This window comes from Oncorhynchus keta, chromosome 34 (genome assembly GCF_023373465.1).
Source record: "Oncorhynchus keta strain PuntledgeMale-10-30-2019 chromosome 34, Oket_V2, whole genome shotgun sequence".
NCBI lineage: Eukaryota > Metazoa > Chordata > Actinopteri > Salmoniformes > Salmonidae > Oncorhynchus > Oncorhynchus keta.
Window position 1 is genome coordinate 51,357,360 of NC_068454.1, and position 13,764 is coordinate 51,371,123.

Below are 13,764 nucleotides of genomic sequence, written 5' to 3' on the forward strand. Positions count from 1 at the left end.
ACAGAGCTGGTGCTAGAGAATGTAATGTTCATTTCTCTACCATAAGCCGCCTCCAACATCATTTTAGAGAATTACAATCAACCAGCCTCACAACCGCAGACCAAGTGTAACCTCGCCAGCCCAGAACCTCCACATCCGGCTTCTTCACCTGCAGGATCGTCTGAGGAGTGTGTGGGCGGGGTAAAACTAATTCAGATTGGCTTGGTTTATCTCCCCAGTGGGTGGACCTGGCTCCCAAGTGGGTGGGCATTTAACCTCCCAGGCCCACCCATGGCTGCGCCCCTGCCGCAGTCATGCGAAATTCATAGATTAGGGCCTAATGAACTTATTCAATTGACTTATTTCCTTCTATGAACAGTAACTGTGTTGCATTTTAAAATTTAGTTCAGTATACAAAAATCCATGCAAAAAAATTATCCTCCAATTACACTGTACCGAAACCCTCATGACAAGGATAAGAAAAGCCCAGAATATAACCTCACCTCAAGCACAAGTCACTTATATCTACAATTGAAGTTGGAAGTGAACATACACTTAGGTTGGAGTCATTCAAACTCGTTTTTCAACCACTCCACACATTTTTTGTTTACAAACTATAGTTTTGGAAAGTCGGTTAAGACATCTACTTTGTGCATAACAGAAGTCATTTTCCAACAATTGTTTACAGACAGATTATTTCACTTATAATTAACTGTATCACAATTCCAGTGGGTCAGAAGTTTACATACACTAAGTTGACTGTGCTTTTAAACAACTTGGACAATTCCCGAAAATTATGTCATGGCTTTAGAAGCTTCTGATAGGCTAATCGACATAATTTGAGTCAATACGAGGTGTATCTTTGGATGTATTTCAAGGCCTACCTAAACTCAGTGCCTCTTTGCTTGACATCATGGGAAAATCTAAAGAAATCAGCCAAGACCTCAGAAAAACAATTGCAGACCTCCACAAGTCTGGTTCATCCTTGGGAGCAATTTCCAAACACCTCTGAAGGTACCACGTTCATCTGTACAACAATAGTACGCAAGTATAAACACCATGGGACAACGCAGCTGTCATACCGCTCAGGAAGGAGACGCGTTGTCTCCTAGAAGTGCAAATCAATCCCAGAACAACAGCAAAGGACCTTGTGAAGATGCTGGAGGAAACAGATACAAAGTATCTATATCCACAGTAAAATTTGTCCTATATCAACATAACCTGAAAGGCCGCTCAGCAAGGAAGAAGAAACTGCTCCAAAACCGCCATAAAAAAGCCAGACTACGGTTTGCAACTGCACATGGGGACAAAGATCGTACTTTATGGAGAAATGTCTTCTGGTCTGATGAAACAAAAATATAACTGTTTGGCCATAATGACCATTGTTATGTTTGGAGAAAAAAGGGGGAGGCTTGCAAGCCGAATAACACCATCCCAACAGTGAAGGACAGGGGTGGCAGCATCATCTTGTGGGGCTTTTTTTCTGCAGGAGGGACTGGTGCACTTTAGAAAATAGATGGCTTCATGAGGAGGTAAAATATATTGAAGAAGCATCTCAAGACATCAGTCAGGAAGTTAAAGCTTGGTCGCAAATGGGTCTTCCAAATTAACATTGACCCCCAAGCACACTTCCAAAGTTGTTGAAAAATGGCTTAAGGACAACAGTCAAGGTATTGGAGTGGTCATCACAAAGCCCTGATCTCAAACCTATTGAAAATGTGTGGGCAAAACTGAAAAAGCGTGTGCGAGCAAGGAGGCCTACAAACCTGACTCAGTTACACCAGCTCTGTCAGGACAAATAGGCCAAAATTTACCCAACTTATTGTGGAAAGCTTGTGGAAGGCTACAAGAAACATTTGACCGAAGTTCAACAATTTAAAGGCAATGCTACCAAATACTAATTGAGTGTATGTAAACTTCTGACCCACTGGGAATGCGATGAAAGAAATAAAAGCTGAAAGAAATAATTCTCTCTACTATTATTCTGACATTTCACATTCTTAAAATAAAGTGGTGATCCTAACTGACATAAGACAGGGAATTTTTACTCTGATTAAATGTCAGGAATTGTGGAAAACTGAGTTTAAATGTATTTGGCTAAGGTGTATGTAAACTTCCAACTTCAACTGTAACTGGACTAAAGGTGTTAACCAAATTCCAAATGAGTGAGCTGTCAGATCACTTTTGATCAGCAGTATGGAGTGGGGGGCAAACATGTCACAGGGATGGAGAAGCTTTGTCCAGGATTTAAGCTCAGGTAGTGTTAGCCACTGTCGTTACTGCTTTTCCCATTACTTTTCTACTCCTCTAGGATTGATAGCACACTAAGCCTGTGTTATCCCAGGTACACTGTGCACACACAGACAGCCTTAACCATCGTATAACAGCAGTGGGAAACCACCTAGTGACAAAACCACCACAGGTCTTTTCCTAGAGGAACAGCTTTTGCAAAATACATTTTCTAGAATGAAATGGCAAAATGTGTATCTAAAAAATGGCAACTGCATGGCAACTAATGGATAATATTTGATTTAACATTTGTTTTGACAGGTAGATATGCTGAGAGCAAGGTCTCTTCACAGATGAGAGCTACATAAAAAAAAAAAATACAAACGCAACAATACAATAATCACTGTATATAATACAGTATATAAGACAGAGGAGAGAAGAGGTAAAGAGCTGTTTATAACTAATTTACTTTGTGGGATAAATCAGAAAGGGGTTTCTATTTTCCCATCTCTAACCTTGAGTCAGTTGGGCAAATTATGAGTGCTCTTGAGACTAAATCACAGGGGAGTGGCTGGAGCTGAAGAGTGTTTAGGGAAAATGTCATTCACATCAAACCTGGACCCCAATTGCAATCAACCAATGAAAAGGTCAAGCTTCCATTAGCGTTCTCCTCCTCTTTATCATATGGAACTAACTCTCTATACAGTATCTGTCTCTACATTTTCTATTTTATACTGCTCCTTAATCCCTAACCACCTCCCTTCTCTTCTACATCAGTGATGGTACTCACAACAGGGATAGGTCAGGAGCATGATGTCATCCATGGCGATGTAGCCTCGCCGCTCCCTGGAAACAGTTGCTTCGATCCGGACCTGGGAAGTAGAATAAAAACAAAAAAGTGAGATAGCTTGGAGTGATAAATCTTGAAACAAATTTGATTGCTGTTATCCTTTATACAATTGAGGCATTTATATCAAATCAAACTGTCCTCCTTCTGAGGCAGAGATCTTATCACAAAGCTCTACACAATTCATTGCACAGTTACTGACCCACAAGATAGGTGAGGGAAAAAGAGAGGACCTAAATCTTTAAGAATGGATACAAATTTGACCCTAAATCAATTCAAAATTAAATCAAATGTATTTTTTATTTTTATTTGTATAGCCCTTCGTACAACAGCTGATATCTCAAACCCTAACAATTACAGAGGCATTTGTATAAACAGTAACTTGGTTTTCTGTAGTACTATACACTGAGTGTTCAAAACATTAAGAACACCATCCTAAAATTGAAGTTGCACCCTCCCATGGAGTCTAAAAGGTGTCGAAAGCGTTCCACAGGGATGCTGGCCCATGTTGACTCCAATGCATCCCACAGTTGTGTCAAGTTGGCTGGATGTCCTTTAAGTGGTGGACCATTCTTGATACACACGGGAAACTGTTGAGTGTGAAAAAAACAGCAGCATTACAGTTCTTGACACAAACTGGTGCGCCTGGAACCTTCTACCGTACCCCGTTCAAAGGCACTTAAATCTTTTGTCTTGCTTATTCACACTCTTATTCACACTCACACATTTAGGTTTCCAAAAAGCATTTGCTTTTATTTGGCATAAAGGACTGTTCTACAAAGTTATTGAAAGTGGTATAGGGGGTAAAAAATATGACATAATTAAATCAATACTGGCAATACCGGCGGCATGAAAATTGGCAAGAAAAGGACAGAATTCTTTAACCAGGGCCAGCCAGACCAACAAATATTCATATGAGATGAGTAATGCCAGATGTGTAAACCTTTATTAAAGTGACTAGTGTTCCATTCCTTAAAGTGGCCAATGATTTCAAGTCTGTGTATTTGCCATGGTTACAAATCTCAGCCTGGCACTTTTTGATATTTACATCAATTCATTGACCACTATTCTAGAAAATCCCCAGCACCTGGACTCTAAAAGGTGATTCTTCACAGATGACCTGTGCCCTGTTGTCACCCACAGCACATGGCCTACAGCAGAGCCTGGACCTGCTAGAGCAGTACTGCCAGATCTGAACCCTAGCAGTAAACCCCAAAATAATGATTTTCTAGAGAAGATCCAGATCACAGGGAATTAGACCAAAGTTCTCAATTGGTACAAAATATATGGAGTACTGTACACACTACAATAATTTATGTTTAAAAATAAGCTAAACTGGACACATACAGTGAATGAGGCAGTAAATTAACTGAGAAAGCACGCAGGGCATTCTACGACATTAAAAAACAAATTCAAATTTAAACACCTTAGAAAATTTGTCTCAAATGAATTGAATATGTCATTGAACCAACTGCACTTTATTGCAGCGAGGTGTGGGTTCCCAATTGCAAAACAAGATTTAACTCAACGGGAAAAAACACCCCATTGAAACCCTGAATGCAGAGTTCTGTAAGATTGCTCAGATGTCCAGAGGAAAACTGCAAACAATGCACGCAGGGGAGAATTAGGCCAATATCCACGAATAATAAAAATTACGTTTACCAAGCCCTGCTGAGCAAAGAAAAGAGTCACCTCATCTGGCTGATCCTGAGCTCACAGACCTGTTCTGCTAACACCACAGGACCAGAATATCCAATCAGAATACACAAAAATGATAACACAGTCAAAACAAAACTACATTACCTATTGGGAAACACAAACACAAAGCAAAATGCCAAGCTATCTGACCCTAAATTGACAGTACACCATGGAAAACCATTTGACCATAGTTACTGATCAAAACCTTAGAAAAGCCTTGACAATGTTCAGGCTCTGTGAGCACAGCCTTGCAATTGAAAAAGGGTAGACAGAGCGAAACCTGGAATTTCACGACAAAAAGTAGAAAAATACAAAACAATGAAAGTGTCATTTCCCAAAATTTGAAACCATTATTCAAGGTTCCAAAGACATCTTTGATGAGAATAGGATACCCATTGGGGGAGGAAGCAGAGCTGTGGGATGGCAGTGCACAAAATTGCTGCCTGATTTTATTTTTTATTGGTTATTTATTTAACCTTTATTTAACTAGGCAAGTCAGTTAATGCCAGCCTACTGGGTGTGCCGTGTTCAGGGGCAGAACAACAGATGTTTACCTTGTCAGCTCTGGGATTCAATTCAGCAACCTTTCTGTTTCTGGCCCAACACTCTAACCACTAGGCTACCTGCCGCCCCAATTAAGATGATCTGTGTCTGAGAGCCCTGCACATGCCACTGTTATTGTCAAATGTATGGTTCTTTTTACACTTAATTATTGTTGTTTCTGATTGTCCTGTTGATAATCCTGATTGTTATTATTATTGTAATGATATTAATACTGTAAATGAATCACTTAATTTCCAATATGTACATTGTGTCCTCATGGCATTAAAACAATTTGAATTGAAGAGAGAGAGAGAGAGGAAAAGAGGAATAGATGGATACGTTCTATAGTTCTCTACAAGCCCCTGAGGTCTTGGGGAAATAATGGCATTATCGGGAGGCACAATGTGCTGCCGGACACAGGGCCCCATTCAGCATTCTAGACAGAGGCAGCTCTAAAGATATAACAGCAGATAATACAGCAAACAAAGGGTCATGTGGCTCTGGGGACAGGTGGCTTCCGTACCCAATCCTGTGGTAGAATAAGGTGGAGGTCTGTGGGCACCAGTGACATCCAATCAATATCAAATCACCGGCCCCCAGTAATAGTCAGACAGTTATTAGACACGGCAGCAAGGTTTGTTTCCCCAGCATCGAGGGCAGCCTGCCCACACATATGATCGAATTAACAATGCAGTTTTAAGAAATTAGACATTATATATATACACACACACACATACATATATATATATATATATATATATATATATATATATACACACACATATATACACATATACAGTTGAAGTCGGACATTTAGAAACACCTTAGCCAAATATATTTTAACTTTTTTCACAATTCCTGACCTTTCCTACTAAAGAAATCCCTGTTTTGGTCAGTTAGAATCCCCACTTTATTGTAAGAATGTGAAATGTCAGAATAATAGTAGAGAGAATGATTTATTTCAGCTTTTATAAAATTCCCAGTGGGTCAGAAGTTTACATACACTCAATTAGTATTTGCCTTTAAATTGTTGAACTTGGGTAAAACCTTTCGGGTAGCCTTCCACAAGCTTTCCACAACAAGTTGGGTGAATTTTGGCCCATTCCTCCTGACAGAGCTGGTGTAACTGAGTCAGGTTTGTAGGCCTCCTTGCTCACACACACTTTTTCAGTTCTGCCCACAAATGTTCTGTGGGATTGAGGTCAGGGCTTTGTGATGGCTACTCCAATAATTAAGCCATTTTGCCACAACTTTTGAAGTATGCTTGGGGTCATTGTCCATTTTAAGCTTTAACTTCCTGACTGATGTCTTGAGATGTTGCGTCAATATATCCACATAATTTTACATCCTTATGATGCCGTCTATTTTGTGAAGTGCGCCAGTCCCTCCTGCAGCAAACACCCCCACAACATGAAACTGCCACCCCCGTGCTTCACAGTTGGGATGGTGTTCTTCGGCTTGCAAGCCTCCCCCTTTTTCCTCCAAACATAACGATGACCATTATGGCCAAACAGTTCTATTTTTGTTTCATCAGACCAGAGGACAGCTGCTCCAAAAGTACGATCTTGGTCCCATAATGTGCGTGGTCCCATGATGTTTATACTTGTATACTTTTGTTTGTACAAAATGAACGTGGTACCTTCCATTTTGAAATTGCTCCCAAGGATGAACCAGACTTGTGGAGGTCTACAATTGTTTTTCTCAGGTCTTGCCGGATTTCTTTTGATTTTCCCATGATGTCAAGCAAAGAGGCACTGAGTTTGAAGGTAGGCCTTGAAATACAACCACGGGTACACCTCCAATTGACTCAAATTATGTCAATTAGCCTATCAGAAGCTTCTAAAGCCATGACATCATTTTCGGGAATTTTGCAAGCTGTTTAAAGGCACAGTCAACTTAGTATATGTAAACTTCTGACCCACTGGAATTGTGATACAGTGACTAATGCGTGAAATAATCTGTCTGTAAACAATTATTGGAAAAATGTCTTAACCGACTTGCCAAAACTATAGTTTGTTAACAAGAAATTTGTGGAGTGTTTGAAAAACAAGTTTTAATGACTCCAACCTATGTGTATGTAAACTTCAGACTTCAACTGTATAAAAACTGCTCAAAAAAATAAAGGGAACACTAAAATAACACATCCTAGATCTGAATGAATGAAATATTCTTATTAAATATTTTTTCTTTACATAGTTGAATGTGTGACAACAAAATCACACAAAAATGATCAATGGAAATCAAATTGATCAACCCATGGAGGTCTGGATTTGGAGTCACACTCAAAATTGAAGTGGAAAACCACACTACAGGCTGATCCAACTTTGATGTAATGTCCTTAAAACAAGTCAAAATGAGGCTCAGTAGTGTGCGTGGCCTCCACATGCCTGTATGACCTCCCTACAATGCCTGGGCATGCTCCTGATTAGGTGCCGGATGGTCTCCTGAGGGTTCTCCTCCCAGACCTGAACTAAAGCATCCGCCAACTACTGGACAGTCTGTGGTGCAACGTGGCGTTGGTGGATGGAGCGAGACATGAGGTCCCAGATGTGCTCAATTGGATTCAGGTCTGGGGAACGGGCGGGCCAGTCCATTGCATCAATGCTTTCCTCTTGCAGGAACTGCTGACACACTCCAGCCACATGAGGTCTAGCATTGTCTTGCATTAGGAGGAACCCAGGGCCAACCGCACCAGCATATGGTCTCACAAGGGGTCTGAGGATCTCATCTCGGTACCTAATGGCAGTCAGGCTACCTCTGGCGAGCACATGGAGGGCTGTGCGGCACTCCAAAGAAGTGCCACCCCACACCATGACTGACCCACCGCCAAACCGGTCATGCTGGAGGATGTTGCAGGCAGCAGAAAATTCTCCACGGTGTCTCCAGACTGTCACGTCTGTCACATGTGCTCAGTGTGAACCTGCTTTCATCTGTGAAGAGCACAGGGCGCCAGTGGCGAATTTGCCAATCTTGGTGTTCTCTGGCAAATCCCAAATGTCCTGCACGGTGTTGGGCTGTAAGCACAACCCCCAAATGTGGAAGTCGGGCCCTCATACCGCCCTCATGGAGTCTGTTTCTGACCGTTTGAGCAGACACATGCACATGTGTGGCCTGCTGGAGGTCATTTTGCAGGGATCTGGCAGTGCTCCTCCTGCTCCTCCTTGCACAAAGGCGGAGGTAGCGGTCCTACGGCTGGGTGTTTGCCCTCCTACGGCCTCCTCCACGTCTCCTGATGTACTGACCTGGTAGCGCCTCCATGCTCTGGACACTACGCTGACAGACACAGCAAACCTTCTTGCCACACCTTCTTGTCCATCCTGGATGAACTGCACTACCTGAGCCACTTGTGTGGGTTGTAGACTCCGTCTCATGCTACCACTAGAGTCAAAGCACTGCCAGCATTCAAAAGTGACCAAAACATCAGCCAGGAAGCATAGGAACTGAGAAGTGGTCTGTGGTTATCACCTGCAGAACCCCTCCTTTATTGGGGGTGTCTTGCTAATTGCCTATAATTTCCACCTGTTGTCTATTCCATTTGCACAACAGCATGTGAAATTTGATGTCAATCAGTGTTGCTTCCTAAGTGGACAGTTTTATTTCACAGAAGTGTGATTGACTTGGAGTTACATTGTGTTGTTTAAGTGTTCCCTTTATTCTTTTGAGCAGTGTATATAATGAGGTTACATACAAGGGGTACTGTTATAGTAAACACCAGATAGAAATCTTTATTCAGTTTGGAATACAAAAAGTAACTTGAACTACTACCTTTGCCAGTTGGAATGTGCATGTAGGAAGCAACCTAGTAATGTTCTGTACCCGAACCCCAGGATAGCACAAAGATTTTGCCCCGGGAACCGAGATGCTTTTTACCATAGAGCTGCCGGTGATAATGACTGGTGAGATGTCAGAGGAGGTCTGGCAGTTGATAAGACTATGCAATTTGTCTATTAAACTAAATATCTGACTCCATAAAGATTATTTAGCAATATGCATTACACTATAGTTAAGTAACAGTATAAGAAAGGTCTAAGAATGGTCTATATCAAAATCAGATATTTAACCTTTTACAGCAGTGGGCTAAATCAGGGTCACACAGAGTGTTTCTTGGTAGTCTTATACAAGTCTAATTTGAAACAAAGGTATACACCTTACACACATGGTTATGGTCTTAAAAAAATAAAACACATGTAGCATGTCAGATATAGATTCAATTATGAGTTTGCATCCCAATATTACACTTTACATACATCACAGAAGACTGAAATATAACACAAACGTTTGACATATAAACCACGGATTTCGAGGTGTAAAAAAAGTGTATTAATTATGAAAAATATTAACATTCCATCCTTGAGGCCACTAGACTGTGATTTGGTCATATGATTGCAGGAAATGGGTATCATTGTAAAATGAATGGATTCACATACAAGGCATAAAGATTACAAGGCAAAGCCTGAAATGTCGTACCCCAAGAAGTCCACGGGAAGGAGAGAGAGAGAGAGAGAGAGAGAGAGAGAGAGAGAGAGAGAGAGAGAGAGAGAGAGAGAGAGAGAGAGAGAGAGAGAGAGAGAGAGAGAGAGAGAGAGAGAGAGAGAGAGAGAGAGAGAGAGAGAGAGAGAGAGAGAGAGAGAGAGAGAGAGAGAGAGAGAGAGAGAGAGAGAGAGAGAGAGAGAGCAGGTCAGAAAGAAATGAAGCAAAAGAGACAATGGAGAGAAGATCCTTTTATTACCATTTACCATGTTTTGATTCAAAATTTTAGTTGTTGACCCAATAGTATTACTGCAGAGTTAACCTCCAATCAGATATCCGACCTACAGAATGTAAAGACAATAGAGAGCAACAGAGAGAATGCTGAATTCCGGGGGAAGACAATAAACCATCTTGCATTCAGGTGATAAGAGTCACTTCGGGGTCTGGGCCGCCCTACATCTTTCTGATATTTCTGTCCTGTCTGTGAATGCGTGTGAGCGTATACAGTGCCTTGCAAAAGTATTCATTCCCCTTGGCGTTTTTCCTGCGCGTTTGTAAACTCAGAATGTTGTCAGATTGAATTTACGAACAGACAGAGCATTTCGCTCTCTGAGCATTCAGAGAATACACTGGACAAATCTGGCCGAGGAGTAGGGTTGATCTGAGCGTTCTGACCGAACAACAGTAGTCAAGCTGCTAAGTTAACTGGATAATGTTGGCTAGCTTGCTAGGTACTTCCAGACACATGAGAGAACAGCTCACTCTGACTATTTTACTCGCCCTAGTAGAGATGGTTAGGCTGTTTTTATGTTATACAGACCATTGGTGACTGTAACTGTGCTGCTGGCAACAATTGAATTATGTTATTTTGCCAAAGTTTACTGACACCGGCCATATTCAACGGGTGTTCAGCGTTCGTAAATTCGTCAGTTATTCTGCGCTCTGGCACACTCAGATGAGAGTGCTCTGAAGTTCAAGTAGATAGCCAGAGCGAATTTACCAGCTACGTGTATATCGACAGTTGTCGCAGTGATATAATGAACATTCTATTGAAATGGTTACTTGCACAGTGGAGACTTTTGTTAGACATGTAGTGTAGGTGAAAAATGCATGACTATGGTTGATTTTCCAGTAACCAGACTGTTGTCCCAGAAGTAATTGAGCTCGAAAACATAGGTTTAATTAAAGACATGTGTAAGAAGAATAAAGTCTGAGTTCAGGTGAATGGACAGTGGATGACGCTAGGTCAATTGTGCGTCGCCCCACGGACATTCTGGTCAAGGCCAGCTTGCGACAGAGCCTAGGGTCTCTGGTGGCACAGGGCACTGTGATGCAGTGCCCAAGACCACTGCGCCACCCGGGAGGCCCCGAAGTTGGAAGTTTACATACACCTTAGCCAAATACATTTAAACTCAGAGTAACAATTCCCTGACTTAGGTCAGTTAGGTTCACCACTATATATGAAGAATGTGAAATGTCAGAATAATAGTAGAGGGAATGATTTATTTCAGCTTATATTTCTGTCATTACATTCCCAGTGGGTCAGAAGTTTACATACACTCAATTAGTATTTGATAGATATTGTCTTTAAATTGTTTAACTTGCGTCAAACGTTTCGGGTAGCCTTCCACTAGCTTCCCGCAATAAGTTGGGTTAATTTGAGTCTATTCCTCCTGACAGAGCTGGTGTAACTGAGTCAGGTTTGTAGGCATCCATGCTCGCACACATTTTTTCAGTTCTGCCAACAAACTTTCTATAGGGTTGAGGTCAGGGCTTTGTGGTGGCCACTCCAATACCTTGCCTTTGTTGTCCTTAAGCCATTTTGCCACAACTTTGGAAGTATGCTTACGGTCATTGTCCATTTGGAAGACACATTTGCTACCAAGCTTTACCTTCCTGACTGACGTCTTGAGATGTTTCTTTAATACATCCACATACTTTTACTTCCTTATCATGCCATCTATTTTGTGAAGAGCGCCAGTCTTTCCTGCAGAAAGCAACCCCACAACATGATGCTGCCACCCCTGTGCTTCACGGTTGGGAAGGTATTCTACGGCTTGCAAGACTCCCCCCTTTTCCTCCAAACATAACGATGGTCATTATGGCCAAACAGTTTTATTTTTGTTTCATCAGACCAAAGGACATTTCTCCAAAAAGTTCAATCTTTGTCCTCATGTGCAGTTGCAAACTGTAGTCTGGCTTTTTATGGCGGTTTTGGAGCAGTGGCTTCCTCCTTGCTGAGTGGCCTTTCAGGTTGTCGATATAGGAGTTGTTTTACTTTGGATATAGATACTTTTGTACCTGTTTCCTCCAGCATCTTCACAAGGTCCTATGCTGTTCTTCTGGGATTGATTTTCACTTTTTGCACCAAAGTATGTTAATCTCTATGAGACAGAACGCATCTCCTTCCTGAGCTGTAGGTCCCATGGTGTTTATACTTACGTACTATTGTTTGTACAGATGAACATTGTAGCTTCAGGCATTTGGAAATTGCTCCCAAGGATGAAACAGACTTGTGGAGCTCTACAATTGTTTTTCTGAGGTCTTGGCTGATTTCTTTTGATTTTCCCCAAGAGGCACTGAGTTTGAAGGTAGGTCTTGAAATACATCCACAGGTACACCTCCAATTGACTCAAATTATGTCAATTAGCCTATCAGAAGCTTCTAAAGTTATGACATAATTTTCCAAGCTATTTAAAGGCACAGTCAACTAAGTGTATGTAAACTTCTGACCCATTGACATTTTGATACAGTGAATTATAAGATAAATAATCTGTCTGTAAACAATTGTTGGAAAAATGACTTTGTGTCATGCACAAAGTAGATGTCCTAACCGACTTCCCAAAACTATATTTTGTTAACAAGGCATTTGTGGAGTGGTTGAAATTGAGTTTGAATGACTCCAACCTAAGTGTATGTAAACTTCCGACTTCAACTGTATGTGCTTGTAGTTCGTCCACTTTATTATCCAGCCATTGTACGTTGGCCAATAGTACCGATGGCAAAGGCAGATTAGCCACTCGTCGACCAGATCCTCACAAAGCACCCCGATCTCCTTCCACGATACCTCAGTCTCTTTCTCTCTGCGAATGACGTGGATGAGGGCCTGTTCCGGTGTCTGGAGTAAATCCCCCTTGTCCGCCTCATTAAAGAAAAATGATTTGTCCTCTTCAAGGTGAGTAATCGCTGTTCTGATGTCCAGAAGCTCTTTTCGGGCATAGGAGATGGTAGCAGCAACATTATGTACAAGATCATTTACAAACAATGTGAAAAAAACTAAACAATAGCACGGTTAAGAGCCCATAAAATGGCAGCCAATACCCTCTGGCGCCATTCCGAGTGCCGCAGGAGGGGATGGCTGGCTAGAGCGACGGTTCCTGACTTTTTCCATGGCTAAACCAACTAGGCTAGTAATTTAACAATTGTATTAGTATTTACAGATGGCATAAAAGTTTGTTTTTAAGGCACATAAAAGTTCACATGTTCCAGAAGGCATTTCTGCAACAAAAAAAAGCATTTTGATAAAAATTCAAAAATGTACGCTCAAATGGCTCTCCTGTGAAGTAGAGATGCGCGACATACACCTAGTTTCCTGAAACGAGGCACATATCATACTAGTTCCGGATTTACATTTACTATGTTACTTCTAGCCTAAGAGACCAGGCTGTCAGAAAAAGGTCTGCAACTTGAGACAGTATTTGTCACACTGAAAATTAAGACGAGGGGGAGCACAGTGAGAGAAAACACACCATGGGAGAGAAGGGAAAATTGTGAAGAGAGGGAAGAAGCTGAGGGAGAGCACAGCTCCAGATCTAGTTGGCAGACTTGGTGGGCCGATAACATCTTTAATATTTTATAACAAGGTTCCAGCTATCGCAGACACCTCCACCAATAAGAGGAAGAAATATATGGCTGAGCACGGCAGATGGGAGGGATCTCAAATCAAATATATTCTAAAGTGATCTCACACTCTCTGTCTTCCATTTTCCACTTGCCCC

General features: G+C 41.5%; 1 protein-coding gene across 9 annotated transcripts in view; it reads right to left on the reverse strand.

Annotated features, from left to right (window-relative positions):
- Positions 1–13,764, reverse strand: part of ptprub (protein tyrosine phosphatase receptor type Ub) — a 342,049-nt gene that overhangs the window by 174,813 nt on the left and 153,472 nt on the right. For all 9 annotated transcript variants that reach the window (XM_052494008.1, XM_052494003.1, XM_052494010.1 and 6 more), the window contains exon 4: positions 2,999–3,080. In XM_052494008.1, the coding sequence (XP_052349968.1) occupies positions 2,999–3,080 (82 nt within the window). The remainder of the gene's footprint in view (positions 1–2,998; positions 3,081–13,764) is intronic.